General features: G+C 44.0%; 1 protein-coding gene across 1 annotated transcript in view; it reads left to right on the top strand.

Moving 5' to 3' along the window:
• st6gal1 (ST6 beta-galactosamide alpha-2,6-sialyltranferase 1) overlaps positions 1-21,404 on the top strand; it is a gene marked incomplete at its 3' end in the record, with an annotated part of 70,141 nt that overhangs the window by 47,563 nt on the left and 1,174 nt on the right. The window contains exons 5-6 of the mRNA XM_084178488.1: positions 5,833-5,934; positions 16,955-17,129. Coding sequence (XP_084034614.1) covers positions 5,833-5,934; positions 16,955-17,129 — 277 coding nt within the window. The remainder of the gene's footprint in view (positions 1-5,832; positions 5,935-16,954; positions 17,130-21,404) is intronic.

Here is a 21,404-nt window from a genome sequence, read left to right as displayed (position 1 = left end):
AGAGTTGGCTAAAGACGGCACGCTCAATAGTTTTGGAAAGAAAAGAAAGAAGGGATACTGGTCTGTAGTTGTTGACATCAGTGGGGTCGAGTGTTGGTTTTTTGAGAAGGGGAGCAACTCTCGCTCTCTTGAAGACGGAAGGGACATGGCCAGCGGTCAAGGATGAGTTGATCAGCGAGGTGAGGTAGGGGAGAAGGTCACCGGAGATGGTCTGGAGAAGGGAGGAGGGGATGGGGTCAAGCGGGCAGGTTGTTGGGCGGCCTGCAGTCACAAGTCGCAGGATTTTATCTGGAGAGAGAGGGGAGAAAGAAGTCAAAGCATAGGGTAGGGCAGTGTGAGCAGGACCAGCAGTGTCATTAGACTTAACAAACGAGGATCGAATGTCGTCAACCTTCTTTTCAAAGTGGTTGACGAAGTCATCCACAGAGAGAGAGGAGGGGGGGGGGAGGGGGGGGAGGATTCAGGAGGGAGGAAAATGTGGCAAAGAGCTTCCTAGGGTTAGAGGCAGATGCTTGGAATTTAGAGTGGTAGAAGGTGGCCTTAGCAGCAGAAACAGATGAAGAAAATGTAGAGAGGAGGGAGTGAAAAGATGCCAGGTCGGCAGGGAGTTTAGTTTTCTTCCATTTCCGCTCTGCTGCCCGGAGCTCTGTTCTGTGAGCTCGCAATGAGTCATCAAGCCACGGAGCTGGAGGGGAGGACCGAGCCGGCCGGGAGGATAGGGGACACAGAGAGTCAAAGGATGCAGAAAGGGAGGAGAGGAGGGTTGAGGAGGCAGAATCAGGAGATTGGAGGGAGAAGGATTGAGCAGAGGGAAGAGATGATAGGATGGAAGAGGAGAGAGTAGTGGGAGAGAGAGAGCGAAGGTTGCGGCGGCGCATTACCATCTGTGTAGGGGCAGAGTGAGTAGTGTGGGAGGAGAGCGAGAGAGAAAAGGAAACAAAGTAGTGGTCGGAGACATGGAGGGGAGTTGCAGTGAGATTAGTAGAGGAGCAGCATCTAGTGAAGATGAGGTCAAGCGTATTGCCTGCCTTGTGAGTAGGGGGGGACAGTGAGAGGGTGAGGTCAAAAGAGGACAGGAGTGGAAAGAAGGAGGCAGAGAGAAATGAGTCAAATGTGGACATAGGGAGGTTGAAATCCCCCAAAACTGTGAGGGGTGAGCCATCCTCAGGAAAGGAACTTATCAAGGCGTCAAGCTCATTGATGAACTCTCCAAGGGAACCTGGAGGGCGATAGATGACAAGGATATTAAGCTTAAATGGGCTAGTGACTGTGACAGCATGGAATTCAAATGAGGAGATAGACAGATGGGTTAGGGGAAAAATTGAGAATGTCCACTTGGGAGAGATGAGGATTCCTGTACCACCACCCCTCTGACCAGATGCTCTCGGGGTATGCGAGAACACATGGTCAGACGAGGAGAGAGCAGTAGGAGTAGCAGTGTTTTCAGTGGTGATCCATGTTTCCGTCAGCGCCAGGAAGTCGAGGGACTGGAGGTTGGCATAGGCTGGGATGAAGTCAGCTTTGTTGGCAGCAGAACGGCAGTTCCAGAGGCTGCCTGCGACCTGGAACTCCAGGTGTGGGGTGCGTGCAGGGACCACCAGGTTAGAGAGGCAGCAGCCACGCGGTGTGGTGCGTTTGTGTAGCCTGTGCAGAGAGGAGAGAACAGGGATAGGCAGAGGCATAGTTGACAGGCTGTAGCAAATGGCTACAAAAATGCAGAGGAGATCGGAATGAAATGAGCTAAGCATCTGGGAGAGGAGAGAGCAGGGCCTCCCTCACCAAAAACTTCTACCTCAGAAACTAAAATTGTTTCACTGAACCACCCGAACAAAAACTCTCCCAACTTCCACCTTTAGAAATCAGAATTGTTGTGAACCACAGCGGTTCAATGTTCAAAGGAATAGACTCAACCCACTTTATTCAGCTAGCTAACTATGACACCATAGCTAACTAGCATGCCAGCATCCAATAACAATAACACACAGTTTAGCACCAACACTTGGTCACAACAAACCACCAATAGTGTGTTAACTAGCTAACTAGCATGCTAGCATCCAGTAACACACAGTTTAGCACCAACACTTGGTCACAACAAACCACCAATAGTGTGATAACACACTAAACAGATCATTCGTGTCTGTGTCAAGTTCCTTTCATGACGCAGCAATGATTAAACGTTGGCTAGCTAGGACAAGTATATTGTATTTAGCTACTACAGTACAGTTAGCTGGTCGTGTTGGGTAGCTAGCAATGGCCACTGTGTTGACTTTGTTTGAAGAACGGCTAGCTAGCTAGCTTCGTGCTACACCCGGCACACAATGGCTACTGGCTAATGCAACCAAATGATTGCATATCCTACACCCAGCCACACAGGAACAGTAGCTTTTAACAAGCACAACTGGCTGTGAATCACGCAATGTCATCTGAAATACACAGAAGCATAATTTAATGGGTTTTGAAAGACGAGGGTTTACAGCAGCAGGAGTAGGAGCAAAACTTGTTATTTCTACTTTTTACTGGTGTAAGCAACTTATCTACTGTCTCGTGTCACTTTTGTGCTTTCTGCATCACTTTCCTACTGTCTTGCACCACTTGGCTATACTGTCTCCCACCACTTACCTATTGTCTTGTGCCATTTACCTACCTTCAAACAGTATTGGCAGAGCAGTAGGTGAGTGGTGCAACATTGTAGCCTAGTACCAATAACAACAGTAGAGTGAAGGTTTTGCTCCTAATTCCTCTTGAAAAGTAGAAACATCAAGTACAAAAGCAAGGAAGTTGGGCCATATGTTTATAAAGAAAGAAGTAAAGATGACAGGACAGTTTTGAGTAGAACATCAGCAGTTTGAAGAATAGCTGAGTGGAATATGTTACTGTCATTGCAGTCATCAAGTCAGGAAAAAGTAGTAATCTCATTATTGTTTACATTTCAAACTAAACTCCAATTTGTTTACAACAGACCCAAAAACAAAGCATGGCAATTCCCACTCAGCTACCCTGGTCTGTATTAGGCTACCACTGTTCAGCTATTGTGAAAACCACTAAAGTTATAAAGTGTTCTCTTAGCAATGGCAATCAAAGCTGTGGTAACATTAAACGAGTAAAACATGTGTTGAACGGAACCTTGAACAAGTTCAACAGAACTTTGAACGTGTCACTTAATCTAGTCCTACTCTCAGCTGGTGGGGTGGCTTTAGTTTCTTCATTGAGCGGTAGCAGTGGGCTCTCACAGAGATCTCATTTGTAGCCCTGTTTTTACCTGATACTTTCATAAAAGTACAAACACATGAAGTGAGAGGTATATACACATAATTAAACTTTATTTAAAGCATGATTAACCTGAAGCAGGACGGAGTCATGACTTAAAACACCAAAGCAAGGCTTCTAGCTCAGGCTAGCTAGCGTTAGCATATTACCTTCAAAGTTGCAAAGAAAAGAAGAAACGTAAAATTTGAAGCCTTTATCCAGTTTGCTACGTGGTGTCGTACTGGATGTCCGGACGACCCTCCGTATATCATTAACAGATACTTTAGGCAACTCCAGCAAACACCTTGTAAACTTCATCTCTGCCATCATAACGGTCTACTGTCACTGTCTAATGTTTTTTTCCGGTAACCGGAAATGCCCAAGCATCCTTACGCCAATGCGGAAGTGATGCGTGCATAGAGCCTATTTAGGCTATATCATGGACTGACTGATTTGTTTTATTCATAAACAAATACATAGGTATATAGCTAACGTTATCTATGGCTAGACATGTTTATAACAAGGGAGAGGTTCGTCCCCTGGATATCAAAGCATTATCGAACTTAGCTGGCATAATAATATAGCTACCTAGCTAGCTAGTCAAAAGAAAAGCAGGTGACACTAATTCTGACAGCTCCCTCCATTAAAAGTGAATGCTACTGTAACGTTAGCAAATGATATGCGGGACCATACTGTAAGCTGTTTACATAGCCATCTAGCTAACGTTTGCTAGCTAACGAACTTAGCTAGCTGAATAGCATTTACAATAATGGGCAATAACTTAACCTTGGTAGCGTAAGCAGATTGCATGATATTTTAGATCTCACCAACTTTTACAGTTCTCTTACCTATGAAAACAAATGCTAGCGCTACTGTAATGTTACTGTATTGTTACCATGCTAGCAGTTAAATAAATCTGTGTTACCTACAGTGCATTCAGAAAGTATTCTGATCCCTTGACTTTTTCCACATTTTGTTATGTTACAGCCTTATTCTAAAATGGATGAAATTGTTTTTTTCCCCCTTATCAATCTACACACAATACCCCATAATGACAAAGCAAAAACAGGTTTTAGAAATGTTTGCTAATTTATCAATAAAACAACTGATATCACATTTACATAAGTATTCAGACCCTTTACTCAGTACTTTGTTGAAGCACCTTTGGCAGCGATTACAGCCTCAAGTCTTCTTTGGTATGACACTACAAGCTTGGCACACCTGTATTTGGGGAGTTTCTCCCATTCTTCTCTGCAGATCCTTTCAAGCGCTGTCAGGTTGGATGGGGAGCGTCGCTGCATAGCTATTTTCAGGTCTCTCCAGAGATGTTCGATTGGGTTCGGGCTCTGGCTGGGCCAGTCAAGGACATTCAGAGACTTGTCCCAAAGCTACTCCTGCGTTGTCTTGGCTGTGTGCTTAGGGTCGTTGTCCTGTTGGAGACCTTCGCCCCAGTCTGAGGTCCTGAGCGCTGTCAAGCAGGTTTTCATCAAGGTCTCTCAGTCCCTGCCACTGAAAAACATCCCCACAGCATGATGCTGCCACCACCATGCTCCACCGTAGGGATGGTGCCAGGTTTCCTCCAGACGTGACGCTTGGCATTCAGGCCAAATAGTTTAATCTTGGTTTCATCAGACCAGAGAATCTTCTTTCTCATGGTCTGAGAGTCCTTTAGGTTCCTTTTGGCAAACTCCAAGTGGGCTGTCATGTGCCTTTTACTGAAGAGTGGCTTCCATCTGGCCACTCTACCATCAAGGCCTGATTTTGTGGAGTGCTACAGAGATGGTTGTCCTTCTGGAAGGTTCTCCCATCTCCACAGAGGAACTCTGGAGCTCTGTCAGAGTGACCATTGGGTTCTTGGCCTTCCTGACCAAGGCCCTTCTCCCCAGATTGCTCAGTTTGGCCTGGCAGCCAGCTCTATGAAGAGTCTTGGTGGTTCCAAACTTCTTCCATTTAAGAATGATGGAGGCCACTGTGTTCTTGGGGACCTTCACTACTGCATAAATGTTTTGGTACCCTTCCCCGGATCTGTGCCTCGACACAATCCTGTCTCGGAGCTCTGCAGACAATTCCTTCTACCTCATGGCTTGGTTTTTTCTCTGACATGCGCTTTCAACTGTGGGACCTTATATAGACAGGTGTGTGCCTTTCCAAATCATGTCCAATCAATTGAATTTACCACAGGTGGGCTCCAATCAAGTTGTAGAAATATCTCAAGGATGATCAATGGAAACAGGATGCACCAGCGCTCAATTTCAAGTCTCATAGCAAAGGGCCTGAATACTTATGTAAATAAAGTATTTCTATTTTTTTATACATTTGCAAATGTTTCAAAAAAACTGTTTTTGCTTTGTCTTTATGGGGTATTGTGAGTAGATTGAGGATTTTTATTTATTTAATCCATATTAGAAAAAGGCTGTAACGTAACAAAAAATGTGGAAAATGTCAAGGGGTCTGAATACTTTCTGAATGCAAGGTAAGTCGCTCTGGATAAGAGTGTCTGCTAAATTACTCAAATGTAAATGTATATAAAGCTTTGTTCTTACCTGTAATAGGTGATACAAAGCTGTGTTTTTACCTGTCCTGCAGGTGATGGCGTCCGACGACCACCGCTTCCTGTCCAGCTCTCTGTACAGCACAGGTGTTCTGGTGGCCTGGGACCCTGCCCCCTTTTCTGCTGACCTCAGCCAGGTGAGACTGGGGAGAGTAAAGACCAGTAGAGATCATTAGAGGCCAGTAAATACTATTCAAGACCAGTAACAACTATTCAAGACCTCTAAGGATTGAGTGAAAAGACCAGTCAAGACCAGTCAAGACTATTCAAGACCAGTAAAGATCATTACCCCCTAGAGTCAATGTCCGTGCCCCGCGGAAATCTAATTAGCTTAATAAAAAAAATCCCCATCAAAATCTGTCTGTTTAAGCTATTAAAGGACAGAACACAGTGTGTATTTACTGATGGTGTTAAATCAGGTTTTCTGGACATAACAAAGGGTGTCCCACAGGGATCGATTCTTGGTCTGGTTCTTTTCACTATTTACATTAACAATATTGGTTTATCTGTAATAAATTAAATAAACTTTCACCTGTATGCAGGTGACACTGTGGTGTATGCTATTGCCCCCACAGCTGACCAGGCTCTGTCAGAGCTTCAATCTGTGTTTATTGCCCTGCAGAAAGCCTTTGTTGAACTGAAATTGGTACTTAATGCAGGTAAAACCAAGTATATGTTATTTCCCAAATCACGTAAAAATATATCTGAGGATTTATGCATACGTACTTTGGATAGTGCCCTCATTGATCGTGTTGCCGCTTATAACTATCTGGGCATCTGGATTGATGAAAAACATATTTCAATAAGATTAGTTATTTAAAAAATTAAGAATTAAAATAGGTTTCTTCTATAGGAACAGGTCCTGTCTTTCGTTAAATAGCAGAAAACAAATAATTCAGTCAACATTCATTACGGTTATTGACTATGGCGATATTGTCTATATGAATGCAGATGCCACTGAATTGAAATGATTGGATGCAGTTTATCATAGCGCTTTATTACGGGAAATAGGGCAATAGGTTGTTACACATCATTGCGTTTTGTATCAGAAAGTAGGCTGGCCTTCTTTGAAGTCTCGTAGTTCGATGCATTGCACTCTTTTTGTCTATAAAGCCCTCTTGCATAAACTTCCACCATTCCTTACCTCATTGCTAACCTTCAGACATATAAGTTACCAGACCCAGACTCAGGGATGGCTAACCCTGGAGATCCCTTCAATCTCCACCGAGTTGGCTAAATCTGCTTTTAGTTTTTTTGCTCCTCATGTGGCATGATTTCAAAAACTCCTTGAAGTTGGTGGAGTTGGTGCCTCTAGGGCAATTCATGTTAGAGGGCCTTTTTACTGAAGAATGTGTTTGTTTCATATGATTGTGTTTAGCTGTTCGTGTTTTGTTTGCTTTTCATGTATTGTGTATATAGATATGTATCACAGGAGGTTGGTGGCACCTTAATTGGGGAGGACGGGCTCGTGGTAATGGCTGGAGCAGTATGAGTGGAATGGTATCAAATACATCATGTGTTTGATGCCATTCCATACTCTCTGTTCCAGCCATAATTATGAGCCGTCCTCCCCTCAGCAGCCTCCACTGATATGTAATAATGTGTAATTGTTTATGGATGGGTTCATACTATGGAGGACCAAACCTGCCATAATTAGAATTAAATTCATAAATATTAATAATAAATAAATGCACATATAAATATAACTAAATATATGATTAAATAAATGAGCAAGAAAATACACAAATACTGACAATGTATTCATTTTCTGTACATATCTGTATTTAATTATGAATCAATGTATTATCTAATTATTCAGCTTCTACCCCCAAGCCATAAGACTGCTGAACAATTCATAAAATGGCCACCCGGACTATTTACATTGACACCCCCCCCTTCACCATCCATTTGTTTTTACACTGCTGCTACCCGCTGTCTATTATCTATGCATAGTCACTTTACCCCTACCTACATGTACAAATTACCTTGAATAACCTGTACCCCCACACACTAACCTGTACCCCCTGTATATAGCCTCGTTATTGTTATTTTATTATGTTACTTTTTTATAATTTTTTACTTTAGTTTATTTGGTAAATATTTTCTTATCTCTTTCTTGAACTTCAATGTTCGTTAAGGGCTTGTAAGTAAGCATTTCACTGTGCGTGTGACAAATAAAGTTTGATTTGAATTATTCTAACTAATTCATTTTATTCATTTATATATTTATAATTTCTGTATTACTTCCTCCACAATGATAATGAAGGGGTGTCAATCAAAAGGCTGTGGGTGGTATCTAACACACCATTGGTTAATCAATGTCACGGCATGTTGCTCAACTGCTTTCGTCTGATTTTGCACCACCTATGTGAAGCTAGCCACAAAAACGATTTGCCACAATAGTAGAATTTGCGGTTCGCCTTCAAAATAAAAGTCCCGCATTGAAACTGCCGCAAACAGATTCAAATAGTGGAATCATGCCATATTTGAACTGGATAATGCTTAAAACGTTTGGATTGTTGTTATATAAATTCACCAAAAGCAAATAATTAGATAAATTGGCCAAAAAGTAAGAATTGCATTGGGGGCATACTGTATGCATTGTACAGCCTTGCCTATGGATCTTGGATCCATGAACTGTTCGTAACTGAAGAGTTCACACAAATATTAGTGTGTAGCTCATATTGCAGGACTTTGACTGTGGGAAATCAACTCACCAGTCAGTCTATTGTGCGTATTGGACATTCAAATTGCAATGTATAGTGCATTTGGAAAGTATTCAGACCCGTTGACTTTTTCCACATTTTGTTACGTTACAGCCTTATTCTAAAATGGATTAAATTGTTTTTTCACCTCATCAATCTACACACAATCAAATCAAATTTTATTGGCCACATGTGCCGAATACAACAGGTGTAGACATTACAGTGAAATGCTTACAGCCCTTAACCAACAATGCATTTATTTTTTATAAAAATGTAAAAAAAACAACAACAACAAAAAAGTGTTGAGAAAAAAAAGAGCAGAAGTAAAATAAAATAACAGTAGGGAGGCTATATACAGGGGTGTACCGGTGCAGAGTCAATGTGCGGGGGCACCGGCTAGTTGAGGTAGTATGTACATGTGGGTAGAGTTAAAGTGACTATGCATAAATAATGAACAGAGTAGCAGCAGCGTAAAAAGATGGGATGGGGGTGGGGGGGCAGTGCAAATAGTCTGGGTAGCCATGATTAGCTGTTCAGGAGTCTTATGGCTTGGGGGTAGAAGCTGTTGAGAAGTCTTTTGGACATAGACTTGGCACTCCAGTACCGCTTGCCGTGCGGTAGCAGAGAGAACAGTCTATGACTAGGGTGGCTGGAGTCTTTGACAATTTTGAGGGCCTTCCTCTGACACCGCCTGGTATAGAGGTCCTGGATGGCAGGAAGCTTGGCCCCAGTGATGTACTGGAACGTACGCACTACCCTCTGTAGTGCATTGCGGTCGGAGGCCGAGCAGTTGCCATACCAGGCAGTGATGCAACCAGTCAGGATGCTCTCGATGGTGCAGCTGTAGAATTTTTTGAGGATCTGAGGACCCATGCCAAATCTTTTCAGTCTCCTGAGGGGGAATAGGCTTTGTCGTGCCCTCTTCACAACTGTCTTGGTGTGTTTGGACCATGATAGTTCGTTGGTGATGTGGACACCAAGGAACTTGAAGCTCTCAACCTGTTCCACTACAGCCCCGTCGATGAGAATGGGGGCGTGCTCAGTCCTCTTTTTTTTCCTGTAGTCCACAATCATCTCCTTTCCCTTGGTCACGTTGAGGGAGAGGTTGTTATCCTGGCACCACACGGCCAGGTCTCTGACCTCCTCCCTATAGGCTGTCTCATCATTGTCGGTGATCAGGCCTACCACTGTTGCGTCGTCTGCAAACTTAATGATGGTGTTGGAGTCGTGCCTGGCCATGCAGTCATGGGTGAACAGGGAGTACAGGAGGGGACTGAGCACACACCCCTGAGGGGCCCCCGTGTTGAGGATCAGTGTGGCAGATGTGTTGTTACCTACCCTTACCACCTGGGGGCGGCCCATCAGGAAGTCCAGGATCCAGTTGCAGAGGAAGGTATTTAGTTCCAGGATCCTTAGCTTAGTGATACCCCATAATGACAAAGCAAAAACAGGTTTTTAGAATTTCTTGCAAATGTATTACAAATAAAGAAACGGAAATATCACATTTCAGACTCTGTACTCAGTACTGTGTTGAAGCACCTTTGGCAGCGATTACAGCCTTGAGTATTCTTGGGTATGACACTACAAGCTTGGCACACCTGTATTTGGGGAGTTTCTCCCATTCTTCTCTGCAGATCCTCTCAAGCTCTGTCAGGTTGGATGGGGAGTGTCACTGCACCGCTATTTTCAGGTCTCTCCAGAGATGTTCGATCGGGTTCAAGTCCAGGCTCTGGCTGGGCCAGTCAAGGACATTCAGAGACTTGTCCCGAAGCCACTCCTGCGCTGTCTTTGCTGTGTGCTTAGGGTCATTGTCCTGTTGGAAGGTGAACCTTCGCCGCAGTCTGAGGTCCTTCATCTTTCCCTCGATCCTAACTAGTCTCCCAGTCCCTGCCGCTGAAAAACATCCCAACAGCATGAAGCTGCCACCACCATGCTTCACCGTAGGGATGGTGCCAGGTTTCCTCCAGGCGTGACGCTTGGCATTCAGGCCAAAGAGTTCAATCTTTGTTTCATCAGACCATAGATTCTTATTTCTCATGGCCAGGGTCCTTTAGGTGCCTTTTGGCAAACTCCAAGCGGGCTGTCATGTGCCTTTTACTGAGGAGTGGCTTCCATCTGGCCACTCTACCATAAAGCCCTGTTTTCTACAGAGATGGTTGTCCTTCTGGAAGGTTCTCCAATCTCCACAGAGGAACTCTGTCAGAGTGACCATCGGGTTCTTGGTCACCTCCCTGACCAAGGCCCTTCTCCCCCGATTGCTCAGTTTGGCCGGGCGGCCAGCTCTTGGAAGAGTCTTGGTGGTTCCAAACTTCTTCCGTTTAAGAATGATGGAGGCCACTGTGTTCTTGGGGATCTTCAATGCTGCAGATAAAAAATATATAAAAAAACGTTTCATTAATGTCTAAACCTATTTTCGCTTTGTCATTATGGGGTATTGTGGGTAGATTGATGAGGAAAAACATTTTATTCAATCCATTTTAGAATAAGGCTGCAACTTAACAAAATGTGGAAGAAGTCAAGGGGTCTGAATACTTTCCGAACGCACTGTATAGCCTTACCTATGGATCTTGGGTTCATGAAATTAGGTATCAGCCTCATTCCATAGGTAAGGCTGTACATTGCAATATAAATGTCCAATATGCACAATAGACTGACTGGGGAGGTGATTTCCCAGCCAAAGTCCGGCAATAAGAGCTATGACGCTAATATGTGTAAACATTTCACAGTTGTGTTCTCTGAGTGTCACTAAGTAGGCTGATACCCCATTTCATGGATCCAAAGAAAAAAAAAGCCATGCCTGTGCACGTGACATTCCCCACAGTCCCGTTAGACAGCTGAGAAGGGGAGAAATCGCTCTATCACAGCTTCCTGGTTTCCACCAATAAGAGTGCCCGGATGCACATTTGGACTCTGACCACTCCCACACCAGGTCGTTGTCGGCAGATGAAGACGCAAGCTGTCTGTGTGATGAGTGTTTAGTGGAGGAAACGGTGGAGCATATTTTGTGAACTGTGTGATGTAGATAGAGAGAGATTATGTGAAAGGGTTACAGAGGCTGGACGGGGTTGGGGTTTGGGTGGTGTAGTGGGGAGAGGAAAGGGGAGGGAAGTGGTGTCTAGGGTTCTTTAACTTTCTTAGAGGAACAGGACTAATGAAGAGAATGTAATGTAGGTAGGCTGTGACTGGCCTCACACTCCAATAAAGTAGGTGGCGGTTTATGCACCTTAAAAGTTGGATGCGATCCGCCAACCCAATCCCGAAGAAGAAGACGTCGGACGTTTGGCTGCCGACCAAGTTATCAGTGTGTTTATTTTAGGAAGATTGTGTGTGCATTCAAGAAGTGAGTTGTGGGGGTTATTGTCGGGAAGGTTCATGCTACGTTATGGTGATTGACTGCAAGCAATTACCTTGTTACATCTATTCCCACAGGGGGCCAGTATGAAAAAAAATGGATAAGAGCGTCTGCTAAAGGACTAAAATGTAAAATGTAAGTCTGTAGCTGTATAGTACTGCTGCAGTCTATGTATATTTCAGATACTCCATGTGCATGTCATTTATAAGTGCCTGTATTGCATTGGATGCAGCAGTGTTTTGAAGTAATGTTATTCTTTAGAGATGGTTAACTCCTATAGCCTGTATGCACACTTTAACGCTGCATTTTCATAGTTCGCACTACTGTTAAGCCATGGCGAGAGATTCTAGATGTTTCATAGACTGTCCTGGGTGCTCCCGCATGCAGTCAGATTTATAATTCTGTGGCACCAGACACAGATCAGATAAGTTCTCCACCAGTCCTGAGAGAGAGGGACATACACTACATAACCAAAAGTTTGTGGACACCTACTCGTCGAATTTCTCATTCCAAAATCATTGGCATGAATATGCAGTTGGTCCCCCCTTAGCAGCTATAACAGCCTCCACTCTTCTGGGAAGGCCAAGGGGCGCAGTGGTCTAAGGCACTGCATCGCAGTGCTAGCTGTGCCACTAGAGATCCTGGTTTGAATCGAGGCTCTGTCGTAGCTGGCCGCGACCGGGAGACCCATGGGGCGGTGCACAATTTGCCCCGCGTCGTCCAGGGTAGGGGAGGGAATGGCCGGTGGGGATGTAGCTCGGTTGGTAGAGCATGGCGTTTGCAACGCCAGGGTTGTGGGTTCGCTTCCCACGGGGGGTATAAAGAATAATGTATGCACTAACTGTAAGTTGCTCTGGATAATTGCATTAAGAATGTCCAATACGCACACCAGACTGACTGGGGAGGTGATTTCCCACAAAGTCCTGCAATAAGAGCTATGACGCTAATGTGTGTAAACTCTTCACAGTTGTGTTCTGTGTGTGTCACTGAATAGGCTGATACCCCATCTCATTTATCCACAATCCATAGGTAAGGCTGTACAGTAAAATATACGTATGCCCCCAATGCAATTATGAAGTCTAATACATCCACATTTGGATTTAAACTGATTTGTCCTTTGAAATTAATTAATCAATTGTCTTTTGCTGAATTTATATAACATTCCAAACTTGTTAAGCATTATCTAGTGCAAATATGGCATAATTCCACTATTTGTGTCCGTTTCAATGCAGGACCTTTATTCTGAAGGTTAACCGCAAATTCCACTATTGTGGCTAATCTTTAGAGTGGTTAACTTCACATACAGTGCTGGCCGCTGCTGAAAACGACGCATCTCCAGATTAGCTGATTTTCCGTGTGGAGGCATGCATCAAAAGCTTGGGTCAGCTAGCTGCTACAAGGGACACATAGCCAGTGCACGTGCAGAGTTATTGAGGAGAAAGGATTAGCCCAGGGGAAAATGGCATCCCTTGAGTGGGCAAGAACAAGATGTATGTCAGGAGAAGTACAGTATTATCATAAGGAGACGTAAACTTGGAATACGGGGGAGGAATGGAGGGAAAAAGAGAGGCAGAGGAGGTCGCATAGAGGGAGGAAGAGGGTGAGCTTGAATCGGTTAAAATTTGCGGGAAAAATTTGAATTTGTTAAAGAAGAATGGTAGAACGTGTAAGCAGAGTGAGCTGTATGCCGATTTGAAGACAGGTGGAGAAATGGAAGCGAGTGAAGGCGAAGTATCGGAGGTGGTAGGTGTGGTGAAGTTTTCGGGGCCCTTGGCTCGCACCGAGGGTCAGGATGAAGAGGAGTCTGACGGTAGAAATGACATTTCGGGAAAGAGTGGACCCTTACCTTTTGGCTGATCCATTTGTGGTTTCAGGTTGGGTGAAAACAGAGTTGGGTGCTGTGGAATCAGTGAGGGTAACCAGAAGTGATCTGGTGATAATTGTTTGTGTTTCTGCTGGTCAGAGGGAGCAGGTGCTCCGTGTTAAACGAATGGGGACAAGAGATGTGAATTGTTTTGCTCTCAAGAAAGCCTGACAAAGTGATGTTAGGGTATATAAGTTATCCTGTACCGAATACATTACGTTGTTACAGGTGTCAAGCTTATGGGCATGTGGCAGCAGTGTGTAGGAGGGATGTTCCTAGGTGTGAGAAGTGTGCAGAAGGGCATGAGGCAAAGGAATTTGTAGCATTGGAGAGAGTAGTGGTATGTGTTAAGTGTAGGGGTGCTCATGGGGCTGGGGATCAGAAATGTCCCGTGCGAGAGAGGCATGTTGAAGTTTCCAGGGTTAGAGTAGTGCAGAAGTTATTGTTTGCTGAGGCAGTGAAGAAAGTATAGGAAGATGGGGCAAGGGGGAGGGATCATGAGAGGAGTGATGTGAGTAGTAGCTCTGTACCAGTACAGAGGGATAGGCCAACAAGTTATAAATGCTTCAGTAAGATTAGATTTTTAGCGTTTATAACAATGGTTATCAACTGTATTGCAGGGATGGAACGTAAGTCGCAGAAAATTGAGTTTGTGGTGGCAGCTGCAGAGAGGAATGTGTGTGTACGAGACTTGACGTCAGAAGAGTTACAGGGTGTGTTGAGTGGTGGTGCCCGTCCTTTCAGGCTGTTGGCCTGAGGTAGGACTAGATAGATTTAATTAGTGGAGTGGGTGGTGGGTTTTTAGTGAGTGTAGGGTTAGATTGTAGGGTATTTGTAGATTTTTTTGTTTTTTGTTTTTTAAAGCAAAGTATAAGGGAGGTATACTCCAGTCTAGTAGGTGGCAGTAATGCAACATTTATTTGATGCCAACCTCCATTAAACCTCATCGAAGAAGAAGGGACACATAGGTGAACGAATATATTTGATAGCTATTCATCTGATTTGATAAAGTTGATAAAAATGCCATTAACTAGCCTGCTATCTTGAAACTGCTGGGGGAAAGCTAGCTAACGTTAGCTTACTCCCACCAACAGTTAACTTTAGCTAGCTAGCTAAGTCGACTCTAGCTAGGTTTCTAGAATAGAAAAACTAGCTAGATAATTGGTAATTATATTGGTAGCTAGTTACTGACAATTTGAGCAGTTTTTGTCAAACTACTTTGTTCCCTTGCCTGTTTATTTATGCTTTTGTGGCTGAAAGTTGGCATGAAAAATGCCCGTCCTTGTTTTACTGCAAATAGGCTGTGTTGTTTTCATATAATTTGGCTGATTAGGGGGCTTGTGCACATTTACATGAGTGTTTCATTAACTAAATTAACTGACTGACTAAGATCATTCTTATTCATGTTTTGGTGGCATTTCAGGTGGAGTGGCATTGCTGACAGGCCAGAGTAGTAGTGATTTTAGGATCAGTTTTGCCTTCACACCGAGTACAATTACATTGACAAGGGGGAGGTTATCCTAGATCACTATCCCTACTCTGAGACACTTTGTGAATATGGGCCCTGGAAGAAAGCTGTTGCCCAATACCTTGCACAGCAGTCCTTTCACCACAGGACCCTAGAGCAGGGGTAGACAACCCTGTTCCTGGAGTGCCGCAGGTACTGCAGGATTTAGTTTCAACTAGGCACCACACCAGGGATGCGTTTTCCCCAAAACATTCTTGTACGTTCTTGAACAGACTGAGATACATTTGCTCCGTTTGGTGGGTGTGCCGTGGTGGCGCTTGAAGCATTTTTGGTGGGTGTGCCGTGGTGGCGCTTGAAGCAAGTATTTAAAGGGCAGCAGTGCAATTTGAACCCACAACCCAACCCCTCCCCGCTACCTAGAAAATAATGGTTTATGATAATTGCAGTTTAGTTCATTAGCTAGCTAGCTAAGTGTAAAACTGAGTCTGGCTGTAAAACGCAGCTAGCTAGATAACTCCACTTTATCAGTTGTGGCCAAGCTAGCTAGCTTGATACTCAGTAATGTTAGCTTACCATGCTTTTCAGGACATTCGTCTCGCCAATCCCAGTCGACTCCTTCTTGCCTATTCTCGTCTCTTGGTCTTCTTCTAGGTTCAAAACTATATGGTTGTAGTCCGGTGCCTTATTGTCAAAAGCAACCCACTCGTAACACACCCACCTGGTGCAGTCAATGGCTCAGTGTTCCAAAGCTGCACCTAATGGCTCAGTGTTCAATTTGTTATTTTTGTGTATTTTTATGATGCACGTGCAGCACAGCAGCATATAATAGATTGTATCTCCAATTTCCCTCCAGAAAGTGACATATCATATTTATACATAGCTATATGTGCTACACATTATTGTTTGTGGGGTGCTAATGTGAAACATGGCCTTTAAACTTTGAACACCTTCTGTCATACTGAATGCAGCCCAGGCAAATGCAATCGATCATCGCGTCGGGGTATTGATCAACCAATGGTGTGTTAGATAACACCCGCATATGTTTGCTTGACACCCCCACATAATCATATTGGAGGAAGAAATACAGAAATAAATAAATAAATAAATGAAGAAATAATATAAATGAATCAAATTAAAGAAAGTGGGATTAATTATTTCAATAATTATTTATCTATTTATGTGTTATTTAAAAATATGTATATATCTATGTGTGGATTTAGTTACTTATTCATGTTTTTATCTACTTATGTGCATTTATCTATTTATTCCTTTCATTCTAATTGCAGCAGCTTTGGTCCTCCATATCATGCAGGGCTCATCTATGAAAGAGACCGTGGACTCAGCATGACTCCCTGCTTAAATAAAGGTTAAATAAACGAGTCCACCGTTTTGTTTACAATGTTCCTACCACTTTTCATATCCAAAGAAATAAATGTGTGTCCTTATGTGTGTGAAAAAGTAATATGAATATAAAATCAAAGTTTACTTGTCATGTGCACAGGATACAGCGTAGTGTGTACACAGTATAAAATAATGCTTAAAAGAGTAGTTCCCTGACTGGGAATCGAACCCGGGCCGCGGCAGTGAGGGTGCCAAATCCTAACCAGGGAGTGGTAGATGTTGTTGAATATTGAACTTAAACAACATGGACAGAAAGTACCAACACAAAAACCTCTTCTTCTCTTCTCAACTTGCTCCCTGTCACTTTCTCCTCTCCTTCCCTCTCTCCCTTACCACCCCCCCGCCCCCACCCATTGCCCTTTTTCAGTGGTACAACAAGACTGACTACCCCATCTTCGCCCAGTACCAGCGGTACAGGAGGCTCCACCCCCTCCAGCCCTTCTACATCCTGCACCCCTGCTTTGAGTGGCAGCTATGGCAGCGAATCCAGGACAACATGGCCGAGCCCATCCAGAAGAACCCGCCCTCCTCTGGACTGCTAGGTAAACTATACAGTGAATTCTACTAACCTTCTGGTTACCATATAGAGATCAAGGCAGATCAGGGGTGGATCTCAATAGTCTGTCAAATCAAATGTTATTTGTCACATGCTTCGTAAACAACAGGTATAGACTAACAATGAAATGCTTACTTATGGGCCCTTCCAAACAATGCAGAGAGAAAAATATATACACTACCAGTCAAAAGTTTGGACATACCTACTCATTCCAGGGTGTTTCTTTATGTTTACTATTTTTTACATTGTAGAATAATAGTGAAGATATCAAAACGATAAAATAACAAAAATGAAATCATGTAGTAACCAAAAAAGTGTTAAACAAATCAAAATATATTTTATATTTGAGATTCTTCAAATAGCCACCCTTTGCCTTGATGACAGCTTTGCACACTCTTGGCATTCTCTCAACCAGCTTCATGAGGTAGTCACATGGAATGCATTTCAATTAACAGGTGTACCTTCTTAAAAGTTAATTTGTGGAATTTATTTCCTTCTTAATGTGTTTGAGCCAATCAGTTGTGTTGTGAAAAGGTAGGGGGGACTACAGAAGATAGCCCTATTTGGTAAAAGACAAAGTCCATATTATGGCAAGAACAGCTCACATAAGCAAAGAGAAACGACAGTCCATCCTGTAAGTCGCTTTGGATAAAAGCGTCTACTAAATGGCATATTATTATTTATTATTATTACTTTAAGACATGAAGGTCAGTCAATACTGAACATTTCAAGAACTTTGAAAGTTTCTTCAAGTGCAGTCACAAAAACCATCAAGCGCTATGATGAAACTGGCTCTCATGAGGACCGCCACAGGAATGGAAGACCCAGAGTTAACTCTGCTGCAGAGGATACGTTCATTAGAGTTACCAGCCTCAGAAATTGAAGCCCAAATAAATGCTTCACAGAGTTCAAGTAACAGACACATCTCAATATCAACTGTTCAGAGGGGACTGTATGAATCAGGTCTTCATGGTAGAATTGCTGCAAAGAAACCACTACTAAAGGACACCAATAAGAAGAAGAGACCTGCTTGGTCCAAGAAACACAAGCAATGGACATTAGACCGGTGGAAATGTGTCCTTTGGTCTGGAGTCCAAATTGGAGATTTTTGGTTCCAACCGCCGTGTCTTTGTGAGACGCTGTGTGGGTGAACGGATTATCTCTGCATGTGTAGTTCCCACCGAAAAGCATGGAGAGGAGGTGTTATGATGTGGGGGTGCTTTGCTGTTGACACTGTCTGTGATTTATTTAGAATTCAAAGCACACTTAACCAGCATGGCTACCAAATCAAATCAAATCAAATGTTATGTCAAATGTTTCGGGTAGCCTTCCACAAGCTTCCCACAATAAATTGGGTGAATTTTGGCCCATTCCTCCTGACAGAGCTGGTGTAACTGAGTCAGGTTTGTAGGCCTCCTTGCTCGCACACGCTTTTTCAGTTCTGCCCACAAATTTTCTATAGGATTGAGGTCAGGGCTTTGTGATGGCCACTCCAATACCTTGACTCAAGTCTAGGAGACCGCAACTTTGGAAGTATGCTTGGGGTCATTGGCCATTTGGAAGACCCATTTGTGACCAAGCTTTAACTTCCTGACTGATGTCTTGAGATGTTGCTTCAATATATCCACATAATTTTCCTTCTTCATGATGCCATCTATTTTGTGAAGTGCACCAGTCCCTCATGCAGCAAAGCACCCCCACAGCATGATGCTGCCACCCCCGTGCTTCACGGTTGCGATGGTGTTCTTCAGCTTGCAAGCAGCCCCCTTTTTCCTCCAAACATAACGATGGTCATTATGGCCAAACAGTTCTATTTTTGTTTCATCAGACCAGAGGACATTTCTCCAAAAAGTACGATCTTTGTCCCCATGTGCAGTTGCAAACCGTAGTCTGGCTTTTTTATGGCGGTTTTGGAGCAGTGGCTTCTTCCTTGCTGAGCGGCCTTTCAGGTTATGTTGATATAGGACTTGTTTTACTGTGGATATAGATACTTTTGTACCTGTTTCCTCCAGCATCTTCACAAGGTCCTTTGCTGTTGTTCTGGGATTGATATGCACTTTTCGCACCAAAGTACATTAATCTCTCCTTCCTGAGCGGTATGACGGCTGCGTGGTCCCATGGTGTTTATACTTGCGTACTATTGTTTGTACAGATGAACGTGGTACCTTCAGGCATTTGGAAATTGCTCCCAAGGATAAACCAAACTTGTGGAGGTCTACCATATTTTTTCTGAGGTCTTGGCTGATTTCTTTTGATTTTCCCATGATGTCAAGCAAAGAGGCACTGAGTTTGAAGGTAGGCCTTGAAATACATCCACAGTTACACCTCCAATTGACTCAAATGATGTCAATTAGCCTATCAGAAGCTTCTAAATCCATGACATCATTTTCTGGAATTTTAAAGGCACAGTCAACTTAGTATATGTAAACTTCTGACTCACTGGAATTGTGATACAGTGAATTATAAGTGAAATAATATGTCTGTAAACAATTGTTGGAAAAATTACTTGTGTCATGCACAAAGTAGATGTCCTAACCGACTTGCCAAAACGATAGTTTGTTAGCAAGAAATGTGTGGAGTGGTTGAAAAACTAGTTTTAATGACTCCAACATAAGTGTATGTAAACTTCCGCCTTCAACTGTAGGTGGAGTTATTAAAGTGACTATGCATACATAGTAAACAGAGAGTAGCAGCAGCGTGGGGGGGGGGGGGGGGGGGGGAACTATGCAAATTGTTTGGGTAGCCATTTGATTAGATGTTCAGGAGTCTTACGGTTTGTGGGTAGAAGCTCTTTAGAAGCCTCTTGGACCTAGACTTGGCACTCCAGTACCGCTTGCCGTGCGGTAGCAGAGAGAACAGTCTATGACTACGGTGGCTGGAGTCTTTGACAATTTTTAGGGCCTTCGTCTGACACCGCCTGGTATAGAGGTCCTGGATGGCAGGAAGCTTGGCCCTAGTGATGGACTGGGCCGTACGCACTACCCTCTGTAGTACCTTGCGGTCGGAGTCCAAGCAGTTGCCATACCAGGCAGTGATGCAACCAATCAGGATGCTCTCGATGGTGCAGCTGTAGAACCTTTTGAGGATCTGAGGACCCATGCCAAATCTTTTCAGTCTCCTTAGGGGGAATAGGTTTTGTCGTGCCCTCTTCACGACTGTCTTGGTGTGCTTGGACCATGTTAGTTTGGTGGTGATGTGGACACCAAGGAACAGGACTTTCTCAACATGCTCCACTACAGCCCCGTCGATAAGAATGGGGGCGTGCTCGGTCCTCTTCTTTTTCCTGTAGTTAACAAATATCTCCTTTGTCTTGGTCACGTTGAGGGAGAGGTTGTTGTCCTGGCACCACACGGCCAGGTCTCTGATCTCCTCCCTATAGGCTGTCTCGTCATTGTCGGTGATCAGGCCTGCCACTGTTATGTCGTCAGCAAACTTAATGATGGTGTTGGAGTCGTGCCTGGCCATGCAGTCATGAGTGAACAGGGAGTACAGGAGGGGACTGAGCACGCACCCCTGAGGGGCCCCCGTGTTGAGGATCAGTGTGGCGGACGTTTTGTTACCTACCCTTACCACCTGGGGGCGGCCCATCAGGAATTCCAGGATCCAGTTGCAGAGGGAGGTGTTTAGTCCCAGGGTTCTTAGCTTAGTGATGAGCTTTGAGGGCACGATGGTGTTGAATGCTGAGCTGTAGTCAATGAATAGCATTCTCACATAGGTGTTCCTTTTGTCCAGGTGTGAAAGGGCAGTGTGGAGCGCAATAGAGATTGCATCATCTGTAGATCTGTTGGGGCGGTATGCAAATTGGAGTGGGTCTAGGTTTTCTGGGATAATGGTGTTGATGTGAGCCATGACCAGCCTTTCAAAGCACTTCATGGCTACAGACGTGAGTGCTACGGGTCAATAGTCATTTAGGCACGTTACCTTAGTGTTCTTGGGCACAGGGACTATGGTGGTCTGCTTGAGACATGTTGGTATTACAGACTCAGCCAGGGAGAGGTTGAAAATGTCAGTGAAGTCACTTGCCAGTTGGTCAGCGCGTGCTCGGCGTACACGTCCTGATAATCCATCTGGCCCTGCGGCCTTGTGAATGTTGACCTGTTTAAAGGTCTTATTCACATCGGCTATGGAGAGCGCGATCACACAGTCGTCCAGAACAGCTGATGCTCTCATGCATGTTTCAGTGTTACTTGCCTCGAAGCGAGCATAGAAGTAATTTAGCTCACCTGGTAGGCTCGTGTCACTGGGCAGCTCGTGGCTGTGC

The sequence above is a fragment of the Coregonus lavaretus genome (genome assembly GCF_964263955.1).
Source record: "Coregonus lavaretus genome assembly, chromosome: 15".
Classification (NCBI taxonomy): Eukaryota; Metazoa; Chordata; class Actinopteri; order Salmoniformes; family Salmonidae; genus Coregonus; species Coregonus lavaretus.
Note: the sequence above shows the minus strand (reverse complement) of the source record. Positions and strands in the feature narration are given on the sequence as shown.